At 37.9% G+C, this 23,942-nt stretch overlaps 1 protein-coding gene across 1 annotated transcript in view; it reads left to right on the top strand.

The window, feature by feature from the left end:
• NEBL (nebulette) overlaps positions 1–23,942 on the top strand; it is a 183,457-nt gene that overhangs the window by 136,869 nt on the left and 22,646 nt on the right. The window contains exons 24-26 of the mRNA XM_007936355.2: positions 153–324; positions 2,978–3,070; positions 4,325–4,474. Of these exons, the coding sequence (XP_007934546.1) occupies positions 153–324; positions 2,978–3,070; positions 4,325–4,474 (415 nt within the window). The remainder of the gene's footprint in view (positions 1–152; positions 325–2,977; positions 3,071–4,324; positions 4,475–23,942) is intronic.

The following is a 23,942-nucleotide window of genomic DNA, read 5'->3' as shown; positions in this document are numbered from 1 at the left end:
TGTAATCTCCATGGAGCTTGTGGAATTGCCACCTTTTACTTTTTCAAAGTGAGATACTATGGAGTTAGGCAACCATTGCCCTAATCTTATTTCAGAACATGAAAATAATTGGGTAATTTCATTTTGAGGTAATTTTGTTCATCTTTTTCTAGGTAAAGTATCATGAGGATTTTGAAAAGACAAAGGGAAGGGGCTTTACTCCTGTTGTGGATGACCCTGTGACTGAACGTGTGCGGAAGAACACCCAGGTTGTCAGCGATGCTGCCTACAAGGGCGTCCACCCTCACATCGTGGAGATGGATAGGAGACCTGGCATCATAGTCGGTAAACTGACCATCCTTCTTGATGGCTATGCATCATCAAGAAGGATATGTTTGCCCTTGCTTTAGAATTAGCATCCTATTCATTTGATTTCTCATCAGTGTTTGATATGATACCTCATTTTAAGTAGAGCACAGTTATGGTACTATTACTTATAACGGGTTGAATGGGATTCATGGCATTCACCAGGCATTGTTGCAAATCCTTTCTACATTCTCTATCTTTCATAGTTTTCTGGTCTCATGGAAATTCTCACTTGCTAAACAAAGGAGCCAGCCTACATACCAGACATGGTGATAACAGTGGTTGAATAATTCTTTTGTTTTCCTTTAGGTCCTGTACTTGATCAGTGTGGTTGTGCTACAGAAATTGAGTGCATGGGTGACAGAAATAATAATATATTTAAGTCCTTTTACCACACATAGGCTTGCCAGAGAGATTCTGATGATACTCCACAATGTGAATAGCTTATATTTTCTTGAGTATTATTTCTCAACTGGAATAATTGAGAGTTATCTGAACATCATTGGAAGTCTTAGGAGTATAGTGTTGAATATGGCTGGGCTATCACCAAGAATCATACTGAAGGTTAAAAGAAGTTTAAGGTAGGGCTAGAAATAAAAGTTACTGATTTTTCAATATATATTCAATAATTCATACTTCCAAATAACTGTTGTCTTCCTCAGAACAGTTAACTGCTGAGATTTTATAGTGCAGTTATTATTTTTGGTAACTGATATATATGCCTTTCAGTAATCTCAGTGATAACTTATGTTCATCTTCAAAAGTAAGAACTTGTTTTTTGGAAATAGTAAAAAGTCATTTAGAGGTGAGTTAGATGAGGAAAGTATGTATTTGACAGGGTAATATCTCAGTACTAAACAAGGTAGTAATGTCAGGGTACTGAGTTACTTGAGTCATTGCTAAAGTGACTCTAAAAGTAACTTCTAAAGAGGGATTCCAAAGAGATGAGTAAGCAATTGATAGCTTTGCTGATCATCTCAAGGTGATTGTTTAAAAGGACTACATTAAGTTGAGCGGATAAGTTGTGATGTTTTCAGTGAAAGCAATACAAAATTAGAGTTTCATTGCTTTGTACTAATGTCTTGTGTGTGATAATGCAGGGGTCCCACTGAGATGAAACTGCTAAAGTGTACATAGCTTACCCCAGGATCCTACCCTAAACCAGGCATCAGGAGTGACAGTGAGTGACATCCTGGCTAAATACCGTGAGATGGTCTAGATTTTTGACTCTCAGAATTCAGTGTTCATAGTATTTTGAAACAGATTTTTGAAAATATATAAGGTGTATAATAAATTATTCACTTACTGGGAAGTCCTGAAATTGGTTTATTTCTTCTTATCAGAAGAACGTATTTTCCATTGAGGACTCACCTATGAAACAACAAAATGAAGTATACTCAACAAACATTAAATGCTTCAGTGAAGCAAGTTCTGTACCAGGCATGGAAATGCAGGTTTAGAGGTTTTTATGACTAATTCAGACTAAGCCAATTTGTACTGTATCTATTTTTGTGGCAGGCTCTGCTATTTAGTAGTTGTATAACTTTGTCCAAGTTACTTAATCTTTGTGTGCCCATTTCCTCATCCATAAAACGAGGATAATAATAGCACCTACTGTAATATATTATGAAGTTTAAATGAATTATGTTATAGCTTCACATGATGCCTAGCATATGGTATGCTCTTTATATACTATTAATTAAAAACAAACAAATGTCTGGTTTCAATTTACTAATTAATTGGTTTCACTCCTGCCGAGTTTTTGCCACATATCCATCACTAGATTCTCATTTAGCACTTCTTGGAACAGCACTATAGAGATCATTTTAAGATCTGATAACTGTTAGTTGGAGAGACTAGGATTCTAAGCAGTTATTAGACTTGTATTTTGCCTCCAACTAAAATAGGAGCAGAATAAATGGGTTTGTGTACTCTGATCATTGATGGTGGCAGTGAACTAATCTATGCTTCAAGAGCAGGAAGCTACTCTTCCTCATCTTTCTAACCCTTATCATTTCTTGCTCAGGACCTTGCTCATAGCATTTGTCCGATAAATGTATCTTACATGGATTAGCTTACACTCACAGATGTAAATATTAGATTCAGAATGAAAACTGGATTTGCCATTTGCCTACATCTCAAACATTTTTTGTTATAGGAGAGAAGTTTTGTTTTCTCAGACAAAAGCTTCTCAATCGTTCCTGTGAATTACTCAAATGCCCTTAATCGGGTATTTTAGTCAGACATTTTAACTCTTTCAGTGAGTAGAGAGCAAGAGTGATTTGGCACTGAGGGTACACCATGGAGGTGATACACAGTCACCCCACATGCCTGTGTGCTAACTGAGGAAGTCACAAGCATGCCAGTGTAGCTCACAGTAAAAGGTCAATGAAGAATAAACCACGCAATTGAAACTTACTTATGAAGTTTCCTTAACAATATTGGTGAAAGTGAACATCCTTCTTAGTTCTCCTGTGAAGTCTGTAGCATAGGGTTTGCGTTTGCTTATGATATGTTTGCTTTTGACATACGTTCCTTTCCAGACTTTTGTTTAACTCTCTTTCTTTTTGGTGCTGGCCTTTAAAAAAAATTTTTTTTTCTTGATCTGTTGATTTCTTTCTTTTGGTAAAAGACCTCAAAGTTTGGCGCACAGATCCTGGCTCCATCTTCGACCTTGATCCCCTGGAAGATAATATTCAGTCTAGAAGTCTACATATGCTCTCTGGTATTGCTTCCATTTCTGGTTTCTCCCATCTACGTGGTTATTCCTGAAAGTGAAGCTACTATAAGCATTTCTTTATGCCAAATATGTAATGTAAATTTTAAAGTTGAGAATTTGAAAAACCCAAAATGTGTTATACTACTTTAAAATGCCATTTATCATTTATGAAAATAAAATTTGCACCAGAGCTTTTTAATACAGTCTAGATTAGTTTGTCCAAGATTCATTTATAAAGGTGTCTAGAGTTTAATTATAACTGCTTTTTATCAGCGAATATGATTTTATACAGTTTCTGGGTTTACAAATGCAGTTATTTTGATTATACCACATTGCTGAGAGAAGAAAAAAAGATTTGTTTTATGAAATACATTGTTAAAATTATTTAAAGAAATATATAGAATACTAGATAGGTTTTCTATAGAGCATCATCAATGTCTTTAAATAGACTTTTAAAGAGTCTATTTAAATATTGATAAATATTCTAAATATTTATTGGGGTTAGTTTTTTTATAATGTAAAAGGAATGGTTTAATATTTTAGATAGGAAGTTTTATTTGATTTTTAATATACACTGCATGTTTATGATTAAAAGCAAAAAAATAAATGGTTTGGATATTTGGGTATACTGATACCATGGTTTGACTTTCAGACTTTTGGACCATGTTTAGCAACCTAAAGCTTTGACAGTGTAGTAGTTATTTTAAGCAATCTGAATAGATATCCTGTCATTCAGATCTTGCTCCACCCCCTAATTCCTACTCTAGATATAATTGTTGCCATTAATCAAATTGAAAGTCCATGGCAAAGTAGGGATGCTAATACTTTATGTAGTCAATTTGATCCACATACTCAGCCAAACTGTGTCATTTAGACTTCTAAAAATAAAGACAAAGCATCAAATGCTGGCAATACTTTAAAGCAGTTATTTATAACTAGACTTTATATTTGACAGAAATTTGTTAGTTTAACAATGTTTTCTTAATTCTTAGGAAAATTGTCAATTGCCTATTCCTATTCTCCTTTAAAATTTAGATTAAAAAATGAGTATGAATAATCTTTAAGCCATTTATGTAGTTGATGCAATTTAGCTGAAGTTTGGGGCTAGGTGGCCAGAATCTTAGGATAGCTGAGATATTGGGTGATCTTTTACTAAGGAATCATTTTCCTTCACTGTTAATCTTTGAAATAATTTTTCTTTCTTTCTGTTCTTCAAGTTGTTGTTTTATCACAAATATGAATATTTTCCCTCCAATCTAGAAAAGGCGAATCAGTATAGGCGACACCGGTCTCGCTCTCATTCCAGCAGTACTTTTGGAACAGGTGTGGGAGATGACAAGTCAGAAATATCAGAGATTTACCCTAGCTTTTCATGCTGCAGTGAGGTAACAAGACCGTCTGATGAAGGAGGTATCAAACATTAACCAGTTATCAAGAAACTTAATTCATTTTCCAGTATGACACAGGAATGTTTCTAACACATTCTTTACCTTGCACCAACATTTATTTGGTTTGGATATATTTGAATAGTTTAAGTTTAGAAAGTTAAGAGTCTTCATTATTTAAATTACTAATTTGCATTTGTGCATGTTCTTTCCCTGTCACTTCACTACTGTTACCACAAATAGATGTTTAATGATGAAAGAGTCTTGGGATTTGCTACATGAGTGTGTTTCATGAGAGTTGTATGAGATGTATGTACAAAGCCACAGTGGACATTTGGGTACTGTGCATACTCTGTATCCGATTTGCATTAAGGTAAATAAATTTTACAGTAATATTTTTATAGATAAGAGGGTACTATGAATTTGTGTGTGTTTAAATATTGATATAAATTTAAAGCCAGAGTTAGATCTATCTAAAAATAAATTGAGTATACTACTTGGGATGTAAGACTTTATTTAAATGAAAAATACTATTGATTGGTTAACAATTTTCTCTATATATTATGTATACCTATCTTTTTCTTCTACTTTCTACTGTTTTCTATATCCAAGATGGTGAATTAGGTCTAGAACTTTTGGAGGTATTTTTTTTTTAGATATTAATCTAAACATGCTGATAAAGCTGTTGTTGTTGTTATGCGCCATCAAGTTGTCTCCAACTCATAGCAACCTTATGTACAACAGAACAAAACACTTCCTGATCCTCTACCAGCCTCAAAATCCTTACTGTACTTGAGCCCATTGCTGCAGCCACCATGTCAATCCATCTTGTTGAGGGCCCTCCCCTCTTTCATTGACACTCTACTTTACCAAGCATGATATCCTCCAGAGAATGGTCCCTTCTGACAACATAACCAAAGTAGGTCAGATGAAGTCTGGCCATCCTCGCTTCCAAGGAGCATTCTGGCTGCACTTCTTCCAGAACAGATTTGTTAGTTCTTTTAGCAGTCCGTGGTACTTTCAGCATTCTTCGGCAATACCACAACTCAAAAACATCAACTCTTCTTTGGTCATCCTTATTCACTGTCCAGCTCTCACATGCATATGAGGCCATTGAAAATACCATGGCTTGGGTTAGTTTTATCTTAGTCTTCAAGGAGATAACTTTGCTCTTCAGCACTTGGAAGAGGTCTTTTGCAACAGATTTGCCCAATTCAAACACATCTTTTGATATCTTGACTGCTGCTTCTATTGGCGTTGATTGTAGAACCAAGTAATATGAAGTCTTTGACAACTTCAATCTTTTCTTCATCTATCATGTTGCTGCTTATTGGTCCAATTGTAAGGATTTTTGTTTTCTTTATATTGAGGTGTAATCCGTACTGCAGATAGTAGTCTTTAATCTTCATCAGTAAGTGCTCCAAGTCATTCTCACTTTCAGCAAGCAAAGTTATGTCACCTGTGAATCTCAGGTTGTTAATGAGTCTTCCTCCAATCCCAATATCAAGTTCTTCTCCATATAGTCCAGCTTCTCGGATTGTTTGCTCAGCATACAGATTGAATAAGTATGGTGAAAATATACAACCCTGACATACTCCCTCCCTGACTTTAAACCATGCAGTATCCCCTTGTTATGTTCGAATGACAGCCTCCTAGTCTATGTACAGGTGCCTCATGGGTACAATTAAGTGTTCTGCAATTCCCATTCTTATTGTCATCCACAATTTGTTATAATCCACACAATTGAACGCCTTTGCATAGTCAATAAAAACACAAGTAAACATCTTTCTGGTATTCTTTGCTTTGAGCCAAGATCCATTTGACATCAGCTATGATATCCCTCTCCACGTCCCCTTCTGAATCCACCTTGCATTTCTGGAAGTTCTCTGTCAATATACTGCTGCATTTGTTTTTGAATTATCTTCAGTAAGATTTTACTTGAGTATGATATCAATGATATTGTTTGATAATTTTCACATTCTGTGGGATCACCTTTCTTTGGAATGGGTACAAATATAGATCTCTTCCAGTCAGTTGGCCAGGTACCTGTCTTCCAAATCTCTTGCCATAGCCAAGTGAGTGCCTTCAGCCTGGCATCCCTTTGTTGAAATATCTCAGTAGGTATTCCGTTAATTCCCAGAACCTTGCTCTCTGCCAATTCCTTCAGTACAGCTTTGACTTCTTCCTTCAATACCACTGGTTCTTGATCATATGCCACCTCCTGAAATGAAAGATCAACTACCAATTCTTTTTGGTATAGTGATTCTGTGTATTCTGTGCATTTTCTTTTGATGTTTCCTGCATCATTCAACATATCGCCCACAGAATCTTTCAATATTGCAATTCAAGGCTTAAATTTTTTCCTCACTTCTTTCAGCTTGAGAAATGCTGAGCATTTACTTACCTTTTGGTTTTCTCACTCCAGGTCTTTGCATGTTTCATTATAATAACTGACTTTGTCTTCTCAAGCTGCTCTTTGAAATCTTCAGTTCGTTTAACTTGTCATTTCCTCCATTTGCTTTAGCTACTCTCCTTTGAAGGACAAGTTTCAGAGTCTCTTCTGACATCCACTTTGGTCTTTTCTTCCTTTCCTGTCTTTCTAATGACCTTTTTCTTTCTTCATGGATGATGTTCTTGATGTCATCCCACAATTCCTCTGGTTTTTGGTCATTGATGCTCAGTGCATCAAATCTACTCTTTAGATGGTTTCTAAATTCGGGAGGAATATAATCAAGGTCATATTTTGGCCCTGGTGGACTTGTTTTAATTGTCTTCAGCTTCAACTTGAAGTCACATATGAGCAGTTGATATGTTCCACAATCAGCTCTTGGCCTTGTTTTGGCTGAAGATATTGAGCTTCTTGATTGCCTCTTGCCACGGAAGTAGTCAATCTGGTTCCTGTGTACTCAGTCTGGTGAAATCCATGTGGATATCCACCATTTATGTTGTTGAAAAAAGGTATTTGCAATGAATAAGTCATTGGTCTTGGAAAATTCTGTCAGGCAATCTCTAGCATCATTTCTGTCACCAAGGCCATGTTTTCCAACTACCAGTGATTCTTGTTTCCAACTTCTCCATTCCAGTCACCAGTGATAATCAGCACATCTTGATTATATGTTCAGTCAATTTCAGACAGCAGAAGTTGGTAAAAATTTCCTCATCTTTGGCTTTGGTGGTTGGTGTATAAATTTGAATAATAGTAGTATTAACTAATCTTCCTTGTAGGCGTATTGATATTATCCTATTATGGATAGCATTGTACTTCAGGATAGATTGTAATACATTCTCTGTGATGATGAATGCCACGCCCTTCTTCAATTTCTCATTCCCAGCATAGTAGATCATATGACCGTTTGATTCAAAATGGCCAAAACCAGCCTGTTTCAGCTCACTAATGCCTAGGATATCAATCTTTATGTGTTCCATTTCATGTTTGACAACTTCCAATTTTTCTAGATTCATACTTCATACAGTCCATGTTCTGAATATTAATGGATGTTTGCAGCTGTTTCTTCGCATTCTGAGTCATGCCACGTCAGCAAATGGAGGTCCCAAAAGCTTTACTCCACCACATCAGTAAGGTCAACTCTACTCTGAGGAGTCATCTCTTCCTCAGTCATATTTTGAGTGCCTTCCAACCTGAGGGGTTCATCTTCTGGTACTATATAGGACAATGTTTCAGGGCTATTAGTAAAGTTTTCCAGTAATATATCAGACAGTGTTTCACTGTTATTCATAAGGTTTTTTACTGGCCAGTTCTTTGAGAAGTGGATGGCCTCTTCCTTCTTCCTAGTCTGTCTTAGTCTAGAAGCTCTGCTGAAACCTGTCCACCATAAGTAACCCTGCTGGCATTTGAAACACCAGTGGCGTATCCTCCAGGCTCATAGCAACACTTAAGCCACCACAGTACAACAAACCGACAGGTTTGTCTCCCTTAGTTGTTCCAAACTGCTCTGCTCATTTCCTAGTCTCCCTCGCCTGGGCTTACTTACCCAGCCTGCCCCCAGGGTGCTCCACACAAATACCTGCCTGCTTCCTGCTACTCCTGGGCTGGCTTACTCTGTCCTGCCCCCCAGAGTGCTAGCTCCATGCACCCAAACACACACACACACACACCTGCCTTTCGCTGCTCCTGGGCTGGCTTACTGCTGCCTGCCCCCTGATAAAGCTGCTACTAAAGGCTAAATTTATGATACTGTCCTTCCCCACTGCAGGTTCATGTTAATGCAGCAGAAAGAAGAAGAGGTCTGAAACATAGAACAAAAAGAATACTGAATTTTCTTTCCAACCGTAAAAGCCATATTGCTGAAATTACTAAGGCAGGGAATGTTCAGATTGAGGAATTAACACCTTGGAAAAAGAAAGTAATGTGATTAAGAAATGGGTAAGCCTATGAAGACTCTTGTAATTGTGTAATTTTTTTTTTCTCCCACTCATTAAAATAAAACATCAATAAGAATACAATCAATTACATTTTATACATTTTAAATTATAAATTAAATTATTTGGCCTTAGCTTGGTGTAAAGGAGTTCTGGTGGTGAGTGAGTGAGGCATTTGGCTGCTTACCAAAAGGTTGGTGGTTCAAACCCACCAACTGCTTCACACAAGAAAGGTGAGACAACCTGCTTCCATAAAGATTTACAGCCTTGACTATGTAGGAAATCCTGGATAGAGTAGGAGAACAAAGTGGAACAAAACTCAAAATAATTTTTTTTTTTTTAATCTGAAAAGGACTAGATTTGCTGGTCTGATGAAGCCTGGTGGAATTCTTGAGACCATGGCTCATAGCTATTCTTCAGGTCTGGAATTGAACCCCTTCTTGTGGCTTCCAGCCAAACAAAAGACAGGCATATGAACTGAATATTTACATTAGGTAGATACACTCCTTGGAGAGATTAATCATGGGAGAATAGAGGGGTTGTGTGTGCACAAGGAGACAGCTTGAGGGGCAGGAGTGCATGGGAGGGAAGGACACAGGGAGGAAGAAGTAACTATGGGGAGGAAGTGGGAGGGAACTTGTTACATTGTGGGAAATTATAGTCAATATCATGAGACAAAGTGTATGTGAGCTGCTGTATGGAAAGTGAATTTGCTGTGTAAACTTTCACCCAAATCACAATTAAAAAAAAAAAAAAAAGTTTACAGCCTTAGAAACCCAATAGGAGTCTCTGTGAGTCAGAATTGACTCAATTGCAGTGAGATTTTTGTTTGTTTGTTTGTTTAGCTTGGTAGAAAAGTCGTGAAATGCTTGTAAACTAATTTCACTTTATTGTAGATAAAATACACACGAGGAGACCTCTCCTATCCCGCTGTGTCTATTTTTCTAACAAAGAGTTCAGTAACTTCATTTTTTTTTTTTAAACTCATGGTTATTGATTTCTTTCTTTAGTGTCTGCAGTGGTTCTAGGGATATGGAATAATGTTGATGCCTAATGAGCTAAATAAAACCTAAAGCAAATACAAGAACACATTTGATAAATGTATTTATCTTCACTCAGTTCAGGGTACTGGAATTGATGACTCTCAACATCATGCCCTCCCTCCCAAATACAATGTACTATAGAGACTTTGCTCCAGGGGTGACCTTTTATTTTATAACTGTGCATCAGAGCCACATTCATTCATTTATTTGCCAAATGTCCATTGAGTACTCTTTGTGTACTAGGCATGAACCTGAATCTGGGCAATGTAGGCAGCAGTGAGCAAAAGAGACATGTGTCCTCTATAAAGGATTTATAGTCTGGTGGGTACTCTGGCATTAAGCATTTTTACACAAGTTGTATATAACCATGCACAGAGTAAGTGCTCTGAGAAGAAGGCATGGGAGCTATAAGATGTGTAACTGGGGGATTCCATCTGGTCATGATGCCAGGGAAGGCTTCCTCCACAAGAGACGTTCAAGCTGAGATGTAAAAACTAAATGGAAGCTAACTAGGCCAAGGGGATTTTGGAGGAAAATGTTTCTGATAGAGACACTGGAATTGTGTGTCACTGAGATATTCAAGTGGAGGTGTGAAGCAATTAAAGGTCAGGGAAGAAGGCTATGCTGGAGACAAATTTGGGTGTCATTTCTATGTTGATGATAAGGTTTTGAATAATATGTGTAGATGAATTCGGGACTCCTCCTACTGCTCCCTTTGCACTGGAAGATGGAGCCCAAGTTCACTTTTCTCAGATTCCACTTTATTCTCCAAGACTGCTATGTTCAGTTTGTGTGTCAACTTGGTTGGGCCTGGCTGAATGGCTGGGCAGCTGGATGTAATACTCCCCAAGATGAGACTGGTAATCAACTCCATGGTGGAATCTACTGTGAGCAGCTGAGTAGCTGCCTTAGGGAAAGTGGTCTGCTTTCTGTATATAAGCAGAAGCCTTGGGGAATGGTCTCTAGCTCATGGCACACTTGGACCCTGCATGTAGCCCAGTTGTTGTTTGGCAGCCTGCCATGCTCTGCCGACCTTGGGACTTACAATGGACTTAAATTAGTGGCCTGCCATGTGGTTTGGTAACACTGGGACTGTGTCTTTTTACTTGTCATCCTTGGGTTTGTCAGTCTCAGTAGCCAGCAGCTGTCTGAGTGAAGAAACGCCTCTAGCTCCAGTGGGCTGGGAGCAGGAAGCAGAGCTGGACCCCATGGTTGAGGGGCTTTCACTCATCCCCTAGAGCCTGGCACTTTGAACTTGGACTTAAAGCCTCCAAACTTTAAGAGAATAAACTCCTATTTGTTCAAGGCATCCCATTTGTGGTATATTCCTGTCAGAGCGGCACTAGGTAACCAGAACAGCTGCATTATAAAAACCTACCGCTGGTAGTTTATCCCATTTGTCTTCTCAAGATTAAGTTCCTTTTTTCTAATTCTAGCAAGAGGACCCTATACTGTGACAAACTGAATGAGAAAATTTCTCCAATGAGATGGTATATATATAACACCCTTGGGTTTATACTAGAATTTGAGTCTGAGTGGTTAAGAAGGAATGATTATATTTTTTAAAATGGAGGAATTTCAGATTCCACAGAAGATGGCAAAAAAAAAAAAAAAAAAACCAACAACACTGCCATAGAGCTGATTCTGACTCATAGCGACCCCCATTGTATTTTCAAGGCATTAAATCTTTCCTGCTTCTGCCCTTCCATCCTGTTCTTTCCTCAGTACATCCTGCCCCCACTTCTCTGACCTGGTCTGTTCCCCACCTGGACGTTGAATACTTCTTTTGAAATATAAGCTAGGTCGTGCATTTCTGCTGCTCACTATTTCATTCTGAATACTTCTTTTGAAATATAAGCTAGGTCATGCATTTCTGCTGCTCACTATTTCATTCTGGTTATAACCCAGAATCTCACCATCACCTTCTTCCTCTCTTAATTTTCCTACCACTGTCAGTATACTCATCCACTCTCAACATACTGGACCAATTTTCCCACCTCAGGGCCTTTCCACATACTGTTGTACCTGCCTGGAGCCCACCCCGCTTTGTTTCCTTAGCTCTTCTCTCTGTTCAGGTTTCTGCTTAGACCTCAGTTTATCAGAGATACCCTGACTACTAGAGATAAAATAACACTTCCCTCCTCCTGCACTCTGTCCCTTTACCCTTCTTCTTTTTTTTCTTTATAGTGCTTGACACTGTCTGAGATGGGTCTTTTACACATACCCACATCAAAGGTCTACCATGAGCTAAATGAGTAAATTGGTAGTGCTCAGTTTACTGTGGGGCTCCATTCCAATTATCCTGTTATTGAGTTGTAAGTCAGTTTTGACATAAGTCAAATATCTCTTATTTTAGTTTACATTATTATTCCCTTTCATTGTCAGTAAGGAGTTCTGGTGGCACCATGCTTAAGGCATTTGACTGCTAACCAGAAGGTTGGTGGTTCAAACCCACCAGCCACTCTGTGGAAGGAAGATGGGGCAATCTACTTCCATAAAAATTTACCACCTTGGAAACCCAGTGGGGGTCGCAGTGAGTCGGAATTGACTTGATGACAGTGAGTTTGGTTTGGTTTGGTTTTATTATCAGTATCTTTATAAATCTGGTCTTTGAACATCTGAGACTGACAACATCACCAAATTACATGCAACATTTTATGTAATATGTATTACTAACAAAAAGATGCACACACAAAAAAATAAGACAGTGATAAGTGTAGTTTGTCATAACTCGAATAAGTGGGTAAGTTGAGGATTACCTGTACTTGTTTATTTGCTTGCCTTCTCTGCCTCCATAGCATATAAACTCTGTGAAAGCAGGGATATTGGCTGCTTTGTTTACTGCTGTATCTCCAGCTCTTAAGGAAAACACTCAGATGATATTTGGTTAACAAATGAAATGGCCAAATTACTATTTAAAAAATGAGAACTATATACATAAATATAAGTATTTATGTATATAAGTATAATTATATAAATATAATTACATAAATATATATAAGTATAATTACTCTTTTAAAATAAAATTTTCTATTGTAGAAGGCTTGCAAGGAAACAATTACATTTTTGTTTTGGTATGTTTTAATGACATTAAACCATAGCTGAAAAAACAACCTAAAGTGGAAACATACTGAGTGTATTTTTTTTTTTCCCTGGTGGGGATGGAAAGAAGTAGGATGTATGACTTCTCAGTTGCTTTGAAATTTAGGGTGCCTTTGAAATGCGTGTCTGTGCTGGGTTCTGGTGAGGAGGTGCTGATTGACTCATAGGAAGAGGAACCTTTTATGGTGATGACAGCTGTTTGATGAAACTCTTCATTGTCTTTAGCAGTAACAGTCAATCATGTGTTTGCTTGAATAGCATTCTAGAAATTAAAAGAATTTTTTAACAATACTTGTTAGTGGCAAGATGATGAAAAAATTGTCCTTAAGCATTTAGGAATGCTATTTTTTCTTTCAGATTTTGTAGATTCCTTTATATTTAGATTAGGATTTCATGTGTTAAAATTTGCTATGTCACAGAAAGATATACTGCAATATTTTATTGTCTCCCATTGTAATGGCAGTGTGTGTAGCCATGCAGTAATGCCTGGAGCAGAACACTGTGCAAAGAGACTAGACGTTGGAGTTCAGTCCTACACGTTCACTACTTGGTGGGATTCTGTCACCTAACTTTATAGGCTTTGATTTCTCATCTAGAATAAGAAGCATGTAGAATAAGAAGCTTTCAAAGGTATTTTACATTTCCTAGGCTAATTTGTATACTTATACAAAATCTTTTTCTTTCTCTCCCTTCTGTGTATGAGAAAGTGTTTATGTTCTGAAGGGTTTTTTTTTTTTTTCTTTTTACTTTGTGACTTAAACAGCTATGCAGTCGTGAGAGCCACAGTTCTTTTGAGTCCCTCTTATAAGTTAAAGAGCATTCTGATTGTTAGAATGAACAGTCGAACTATCAGGTCATTCCCTTAAGGCAAAAATACAATATTTTCATCATTCATGTTTGGTTTTCATGAGCATTAACATATTATCCTTCTCCTTTAAGTTTTTATTATTGTTTTAGTTACATGTTTCTTATGATATCTTCCCATTTTGCCTTGATTACCGAATATTTTCATTTTCTTATGTGATTATGTTGGGCTTTCTTTACTTTTCAGTGTATTAGCTGACCAAATGGTTTTCATTTTACATCTCTTTTGTGTTATTTTGATTTCATAAAAAAAGGCTTTTACTTAAACATCATCCAGTTTTCTTTTGATTTTTGAATAGTATCATTTGAAATTCTCTTTATTGCCTTTTGGCATTATATTATCTTTTTATTTGGCATACAGTTACTCTTATGGAAATAATCCTGATGGTTTCTGCTTTTTTCACTATGATGTCTTCTTTGATCTTTCCGCTTATCTTTTGTTAATTTACCTGCATCATGTATTTGCTTTCTAGTACTACTTTCTATTTCTTTTCTTTGTTTGTATTTTACCTTTAATGTGCAGTTTTCTCTCATTGCTAATGTTACTATCTGTTTGCAATCTCACCCAGTGTTTATACTTCTCAGTTTGAACTTCTGTTCAGTTTTGCTTCAGGTATTTTATGTGATTCTCTTTTCTTCTGGAGCAGAAAAGGGCGTGGGAGTGTGATAGGGAATGAAAAGCAGATGCACTTTTCAAAATGGACATTTTCAATTTTCCAATGTTGTGGATTTTTCCATTGTGCTATGCAAGAACATTTAACTGAAACCAAAGTTCGCAATTCTGCTATAGTTTAACTAACCCCAGTCAGGCTGTGCTTATAACACTCACATATGTCATATGTCCTCAAAGGAGTTTACGTTGCAAGAGATGCTTTTGTTCATTCTGGATCTCTCACTGTATTGTCCATAGTGTGCCAAGAGGGCAGTGCAGCAGTTAGGTAGACAATTGCCCTGGTGTTTTATGAGGATCTGCAACTTTATCTGTTCATTTACTAATCATACATTTAGCATATCCTATGTGTGTGAGGTGTTGGGAACACAAAAAGAAAAAGATACAGTTATTGTCTTCCAAGAACTCTCAAATTCTGATTGGAGAGTCAGATATATAAACCAACTGTACTCAGGAAAGCATTATGATGGAATAATGCATTAGAATTAATCATTAGAGAAATGGGAAATAATTGTTTTAGGCAGAAAAACAGTATATGAGAGAGTATAGCACATGTGGGAACTTGGTGTAGATTGGCACATCTTGAGCTGAGGCTCTATGGGTGTCTAGAGATGAGCTGAAGTAGACAACCCGAACCAGAGTGTGGGCAGTGCTGAGCTACTATCACTTCAGAGATAGGGTTCAATTGAATATAATTCCATGACCCTTTCCTTGGACTTTATCCTGCAGGAGAGATTTAGAGGATATTTATGGGACCAGTTTGCTATAAAATCAAGCTCACTGCCATTGAGTCACTTCTGACTCATAGTGATCCCCATTAGATTTCCAAGGCAGTAAATATTTATGGTGGATTTGAACCACCAACCTTCTGGTTAGCAGTCAAATACTGGTAGGTAAGTTGGGTTTTTGCCTTGGAGATTTATTCCACTCTGCAAGGTTGTCTAAGTACCCAGTCTGCATTGCATGATTTAGATCCTACAAAAGGAATTGATTCATTGGGTCTTGAGAAACCAGGATTAGAGGACCTCTCAAGGGGTAGAGACAGCATTGTGGATCATTATTTCAAATATCACAGCCTCTCTTATTGGTGACATTTTTCATTTGTGTACAAAAGCAGAAACATCAAAAGCAAAGCAACTTCCTATTTGAAGGACTCCCAGATTCCAGACAAAATATCAAACTGCTGGATGTTTAATAGGCATCTCAGATTGGTTGTTTCTGAAACCAAAATTTTATTTCTCATATTCACTACCAAAACCAAACCAACCCATTCTTGTCTTTGTGTTCACAATCTCAGATGATGACACAATCGTTCACCCTAATTCTCAGACAAAAACTTCTGAATCATTCTTAATGCCTTTCTTCCTCTCACACTTCACATGTACTCTATCTCTGAGACTCTTGGCTCTGTCCTCAAAATATGTCCATCAGGAATTCAGCCACTTCTCACCACTTCCACTGTACCTTGAGTTAGTCACCAGTCTATCTCATTAAGATTGCATAAATAGGCTTGCTGCTTGTTTTCACTATCTGGTACCACTCTGACAGGAATATACTACAAATGAGATAGCTTGAACAAACAGGAGTTTATTCTCTCACAGTTTGGAGGCTTTAAGTCCGACTTCAAAGTGCAAGGCTCTAGGGAGTAGATGAAAGCCCCGCAACCTTGGGCTTCAGCTCTGCCTCCTGCTCCCAGCCCACTGAAGCTGGAGGCTGTTCTTCACTCAGGCAGCTGCTGGCTGCTGAAGCTGACAAACCCAAGCTCAACAGGTAATAAGGCACGGTCCTGATATTACCAAACCACATGACAGGCCATTAATTCAAGTCTGTTAAAGGTCCCAAGGTTGGCAGAGCATGGCAGGCTGCTGAACAATGAATTGGCTCCATGCAGGGTTCAAGTATACCATAAGCTACAGACCATTTCCAAAGCTGTTTTCTTATATACAGGAAGCAGACTACATCCCTACAGCAGCTACTCAGCTGCTTGTGGTAGATCCCACCATGGAGTTGATTGCCAGGCTCATCATGGGGAATAATTACCACCAGCTGCCCAGCCATTCAACCAGGCCCAGCCAAGTTGACACACAACCTTAACTCCCACATTGGTCTTTGTAATTCCATTCTTGGCCCTTTTGTTCTGGCCTCCACCCAGCTGCCAGAGTGATCTTGAAAATCCAACATCTGATCATATGACATCTTTGCCCAAAATACTCCAGTGACTTCCAGTTATACTTAGACTAAAATCTAAATTCCATGCTCTAAAAGGTGTTGCTTTATCTGGCCCTTGGCCACATCTCTGATTTCATCTTCACCAGCCTCACTGCTCCAGCAACACAGACCTCTGGCAGTTTTTAGCATGCCAGACATTCTCATACCTTGGCAATCACTGGTCCATTTGCTTGGAAAACTCTTTCCCAGGTGTTTTCCTGGCTTGTTCACTTCCTTCAGGTCTCTGACTAAATGTCAACTAATCAGAAAAGCTTTCCTTGATAACTGTACCTAGAAAGCATTCAACCCACGTATGCCTATAACCCTCTGCCCTCTTACTCTGCTTTATTTTTCTCCATAATCCTTTTTACTGCCTGCCATCTCATATTAGTTTATTTATATTTATCTGTCTGTCTCTCACATTATAAACCGTATTAGGACAAAATCTTTTCGTCTGCTTTTCCCCCCTCTATTCTAAAACTAGGAGCTCTGGTAGCGTAGTGCCTAAGGCATTTGACTGCTCACCAGAAGGCTGGTGGTTCAAACCCAGCAGCCACTCTTCAGAAGGAAGGTTGGGCAATCTACTTCCGTAGTGATATTGCCTTGGAAACCCATGGAGGGGTCACTATGAGTCGGGCCCAACTCGACAGCACGTAACAACAACTATTCTAAAACTAGCATCTAGAACATTACCTGGATTATGGTAGATAATAAGTATTTTTGAATAAACAAATATAGTCAAATTAAAGTCTGATCTGAAATATAAAGAAATAGCTTTGCTACATGTGTTAATTCATTAAAACTTGGTATTAGTCTTTAATTAATCAAGTAAAACTAATTTGATATGAGGAAGACAGTGTAATAATGATACTTATTAGATTTTTAAAACAGTTACCTTAGAATTATCACTGTGAATTAGCATCCTGTTTATTACAAAGCCTGAGTCAGCTAATGGCCTTTCACCCATTGCCATTGAGTTGATTCCAACTTACAGCAACCCTACAAGACAGAATAGAACTATACCGTAGGGTTTCCAAGGCTGTAATCTTTATGGAAACTGACTGCCACATCTTTCTTCCATGGAGACACTGGTCGGTTCGAACCACTGACGTTTCAGTTAGTAGCTGAGCACTTTAATAACCAATAAATCAATAAATTCTTATATTAGCAATTTGGTTATCATATAAATACTTATCATCCCAGTATTTTGAATATTTTACTTATGACATCTTTCCTCAGTAGGGACTCGATATACTAGAAGTGCCCATCAGCATTCTGAATTTATGTAGATTTCTGCAATTCATACTATCCTGAGTATGGCTTATATCACATTATAGTCTACTTTGTCAGATTATGAACTACGTGAGGACAGGGAATGAATGTGTTGTTTAGTTTTCTCCTAATACCGACCACAGCACCAAGAGTGTTCAGTATTTAGTGAATGAAGGAAGACAAAATGCAGGAAAACACATCACTTTCCCAGACTCAGTGATACACACTGAAATGTGCATTAAGTCCCTAAGGACAGTAGCCATAAATTAAATTTGCCGTTAAATTAAGATGAGAAGTATTTAAACACAGGCACAATATAAAAATAAACTATAATATATTTTGAAAGTGATGGGTATGCATCCAACCAGCAATGTTTTGAAATCTTCTTTTAATATTAATAACCAAACCAAACCAAACCCACTGCCGTAGAGTCAGATCCAACTCATAGTGACCCCTCCTTGGGTTTCTGAGGCAGTATCACTATGGAAGTAGATTGCCCTATCTTCCTTCCGAGGAGTGGCTGGTGGGTTTGAACTGCCAGCCTTCTGGTTAGCAGTCAAATGCCTTGTTGTTGTTGTTGTTATGTGCTGTCGAGTTGGACCTGACTTATAGCATCTCCTCCTTGGGTTGCCAAGGCAATATCACTATGGAAGTAGATTGCCCAACCTTCCTTCCGAGGAGTGGCCACTAGCCTTCTGGTTAGCAGTCAAATGCCTTGTTGTTGTTGTTGTTGTTGTTGTTATGTGCCGTCGAGTCGGCCCCAACTCATAGCGACCCCTCCTTGGGTTTCCGAGGCAGTATCACTACGGAAGTAGGATTGCCCAACCTTCCTTCCGAGGAGTGGCTGGTGGGTTTGAACCGCCAGCCGTCTGGTTAGCAGGCAAGTGTCTTAGCCACTATGCTACCAGAGCCTTAGGCACAATACAATCACAGCTTTGCCCAATGTTCACGTTAATTTTTCTGCTGATTTTCTTTCCTATTGTGGTCTTATATTTTGTGATTTAGAGATGGCATTCTGTTCCAAATTCAGGACTGTTGGTTTTTAAACATTAGCTTAGTTTTAAAATTAGATAACCACATTAGATAACCTCCTGGAAAATATAGTTCTGATTTTGAAGTACTTGTCTTTATTTACAGTAAATTTTCAGTATTTCTGTTTAACCACTATGTAATTGTGATTGGTGACTTCTACCCCTTCCAGAAAAATTCAGCTCCTTCCTAGCCTGACTTCTGTGTATGGGGGGGAAGTATATATATATAGGAGCTCTGGTAGCATAGTGGCTAAGGCACTTGACTGCTTACCAGAAGGCTGGCAGTTCAAACCCACTAGCCACTCCTCGGAAGTGGCAATCTACTTCCATAGTGATACTGCCTCGGAAACCCAAGGAGGGGTCACTGTGAATCGGGTCCGACTCGACGGCACATAACAACAACAACATATATATATATATATATGTATATGTATATGTATATATATATTCATTCCACAAGAGAATCTCAGCTGTTGTTTCCCAGCTAAATTGAGAAGTTTGATAATATTTATCAAAAGAGTGATGTTTAACTACCTTCATATAAGTTTAGGAAGATATTAAAACTTGACTGAAATTTTAATATGTATGGTGAAACTGATAGGAAAATGAGTGATTCCTTTATAATGTGAAATACAATCAGCAAATTATCACATGATTAGATTTAATCACCTAGTTGTCACATCTTGAGTATTAAAAAGCACACACTGTAAATTGTTAGAAACTTTTAGTTGGTTCTATTACTTCCCCTCCAAAAAGGTTCAGGGTTCTGGTTAAATGTGAACCTCTTAGAGAAACTCCTATTCCTACTCTCAATAGAAATGGAATGAAAGAAATGTCATCCATTTCTTTTTCTGAGTGTGAAGTTGGAGAAGGAATCAAATACTAATGAATAGCACTTGTTCCACGATGCACATGTGTCTTTCATTGATTTGCTAAGGTTCAATCAAAGTGTTCCACATGTGTATGAAGGAGAAACATCTGACAAAGTAGCAAACAATAAAACATTAAAATGAGGCTAGATTGATTGGGAGAGAGAAGTTTTGATAGTCAGGAACAATACATATGTGGCTATAGCATATGTGACAAATGAGAAAACTATTTGTGGAAGAGCTTTATAAATTGTAATGTGGCACGCATATAAAGAAGAAAATAGATATTCCTATTTTTCATATAAGGAGCTCCAGTGGCATAGTGCCTAAGGCATTTGACTGCTAACCAGAAGGCTGAAGGTTCAAACCACCAGCCACTCCTTGGAAGGAAGGTTGGGCAATCTTCTGAATCTCAGAAACCCAAGGAGGGGTTGCTATGAGTGGGATCTGACCCAACAGCAGTGAGTCACATAGTTGAATATCAGCAATGAAAAGGAAAATAATTGCTTTGGTTTTTATAGATCAAAATTAGTGCGCAAACTGGATAATAGAATGTATACATTTACAGTATACCTGTTTTATGTTTAAAACGGTCAAGTCCTAATGGTAGCTCTGCAGTCACAATGTCCCTGCTCTTCTTCTCTCACTTTCCTTTTCAGTCAGCTATTCCATAGCCTTCCCACTGCAAATCCCAGGCTGGTAGGCTTGGGGATTGGGTCCTAACTTTGCAGCAACTATTTAAAATTTCCATGGGCTGATATAGCTGGGTGACATTGTATTGAGTCTGTATTTTGCTTGATTCTTGTCTCCTATTGCCCAGGCTCTTTGTTATGTGTTTCGTCTTTGGGGCCTGATTTCCTTCCCCTTATTGTTAATGTAAAATATTCCTAATCTGTCCATGCCACATTTTTAAGACATTCTGTTTCTTGATCTATATATTGTACCATATAGCTGACCCTTGTATACTGAACTTGTTTACTGGTCTATCAAGCTGGTACCCAGATCCTATCTGGACATCACTATAATTGTGCATCTTTGCATATAATAACCTCTTCCTGACTTCCCTACCTGTGACTCTTGGTCCTACCTGTTGTTCCCACCTCATCTACTCACCTTAAATTTGACCTTGGACTCTGTGAGACCCAGGCAATCATTTGCATTTCCTTATCTTCCAGTAGGAGCTCTCGTGGTGTAATGGTAAAGGCATTTGGCTGCTAACCAAAAGGTCGGTGGTGAGAACCACCAGCCACTCCATGAAAGAAAGTTGGGGTGATGTACTTCCATAAAGATATACAGCTTTGGAAACCCAATGGGAGTTGCTATATGTGAGAATGGAGTCAATGGCAGTGAGTTTGTTTTTTTTCTAATCTCCCAATAAAGTCAGGGACAAACTGAGTCAGTTTTTTATGTCTGTTTTGTTGAAAAAAATAGGCCTGCTCATTCAGAAATATAATCATCATTGACGTGTGTCTATATAGGATATTTAATGTTGTTTGTCACTCAGTGTATCTAATGTAAAACTATATTTGGAAATTCCTTGTGGATTGATAATTTTCCTTAAAAGTCAGTATTTTAATCGATTGTTGTGTTGTTATTAGGTGCTGTGAAGTCAGCTCTGACTCGTAGTGACCCTTTGTACAACAGAACGAAACACTGCCTGGTCGTGTACATACTCAAAATCCTTGGTGTACCTGAGCCCATCATTGCAGCTAATCCATCTCATTGCAAGTCTTCCCTTTTTTCACTGACCCTCCATCTTACCAAGCATGATATCCTTCTCCAGGGAATAGTCCTTTCTGACAACAAGACCAAAGTAGGTGAGATGAGGTCTGGCTCTCTCTCCTCCGAGGAGCATTCTGGCTGCACTTCTTCCAGGACAGATTTGTTCATTCTTCTGGCAGTCCATAGTACTTTCAGTATTCTTCCCAATATCACAATTCAAGAGCATCAACTCTTCTTCAGTCTTCCTTATTCATTATCCAGCTTTCAGGTGCATATGGGCGAGTGAAAATATCATGGCTTGGGCTAGGTGTACTTTAGTCTTCAAAGGGACATCTTTGCTCTTTAACACTTTAAAGAGGTCTTTTGCAGCAGATTTCCCCAGTACAATACAATGTCTGATTTCTTGACTGATGATTCCAAGGGTGTTGATTGTGGATCCAAGTAATATGAAAACTTTGACAGCTTTAATTTTTTCTGTATTTCTCGTTATGCTACTTACTGGTCTAGTTGTGAGGACTTCCATTTTCTTTATGTTGAGGTATAATCCATACTGCAGACTATAGCCTTTGATCTTCATCGGTAAGTGCTTCAAGTCATCTTCACTTTCAGCAAGCAAGGTTATGTCATCTGCATATTGCAGGTTGTTAATTAGTCTTCCTATAATCCTGAAATTTTTAGAAACTTTTAGTTGGTTCTATTACTTCCTCTCTAAAAAGGCTCAGGGTTCGGGTTGAATGTGAACTGAGGCTGTGTTGTTCTTCATATAGTCCATCTTCTTGGATTATTTGCTCAACATACAGATTGAATAAGTATGGTAAAATGGTACAACTCTGACACACACACCCTTCCTAATTTTAAACCATGCAGTATCCCCTTGTTCTGTTAGAATGACAGCCTCTCGTTCTATGTACAGGTTCTTCATGAGCACAATTAAGTGTTCTGAAATTCCCATTCTTCTCAATGCTATCCATAATTTGTTATGATCCACACAGTTCAAAGCCTTTGCATTGTCAATAAAACACAAGTAAACATCTTTCTGGTATTCTTTGCTTTAAGACAAGTTCCATCTGACAATCAGCAGTGATATCCTCTTCTGAATCCAGCTTGTATTTCTGGAAGTTCCCTGTCAATATACTGCTGCAACCGGTTTTGAATTATCTTCAGCAAGAATTTACCTGCATGTGATATTAATGATACTGTTTGATAATTTCCACATTCTATTGGATCACCTTTCTTTGGAATGGAGACAAATATGAATCTCTTCCAGTCAGTTGGCCAAGCAGCTGTCTTCCAAATCTTTTGGCATAGCCGAGTAAGTGAGTCTAGCGCAGCATCCATTTGTTGAAAAATCTCAGTGGGTATTCCTTCAGTTTCTGGAGCCTTGTTTTTGGCCACTTCCCTCAGTGCAGCTTCAACTTCTTCCTTCGGTACCATTGGTTCTTAATTATATGCCACCTCTTGAAATAGTTGAACATTGACGAATTACTTTTTTGTACAGTGACTCTGTATATTCCTTCCATCTTCTTTTGACGTTTCCTGCATCATTCAATGTTTTGCCCATAGAACCTTTCAGCATTGCACCTTGAGGCTTGAGTTTTTCCTTCAGTTCTTTCAGCTTGAGAAATGATTAACGTGTTCTTCCCTTTTGTTTTTCTGAATCCAGGTCCTTGAATTGATTAGTGTAAGAAAGTACAAATGCATAGTCCAGTTTAAAGTCTCCAATAAATGAATTATCAAAAGTGTTTCAGTAAGTGTTTATAGAATGTCCTCCGTAATGGCATGAGAATTTTTATTATTGTACTTAAATAATGAATCTTCATATGTAAGATTGATTTATACAACATTGGCAATAGCACTCACCAAGGAAAATTGAGATTTGCTATAAACTTTTCAGTCACAGCATAATTATATAAAAAATCTGGTCTCGGTGATACAGTTTACATAACTGGAAATAGCATCCCTGTTTGCTTGCCATTCTTAAGTTTTTATTGCTTTTGTTTTATCAAAGAGCTTTCCAAAATGATGTAATTCTTGTTATGAAACTACACACATTCCTTTATGTTCTTTTTTGTTTTGTTTTGGGGGATGGCATGTGCATGCACACACAGATACATACCATATGGATTCTGTGCAATGATAATACCGTTAAAGACTTTGTAATTTGGGGTAAAAATTATTTTCATTTCCCTAAGTGACAACCCTGCTTATATTTGTAGTTTTGAGTATATTTGCAATCTGGGAAGCTTACCCTGATTTAGGTAGCTGCAAATGAGAAATAAATATGGGAAACAAATATGCAAGCTGAAATATAAATCTTAATGTAGGAATAAAT

Source organism: Orycteropus afer, unplaced genomic scaffold (assembly GCF_000298275.1).
Source record: "Orycteropus afer afer isolate SDZICR_OR568_19922 unplaced genomic scaffold, OryAfe1.0 scaffold00035, whole genome shotgun sequence".
Taxonomy (NCBI): domain Eukaryota; kingdom Metazoa; phylum Chordata; class Mammalia; order Tubulidentata; family Orycteropodidae; genus Orycteropus; species Orycteropus afer.
The sequence above is the reverse complement of the archived record's forward strand: the minus strand, read 5'-3'. Positions and strand labels throughout refer to the sequence as shown.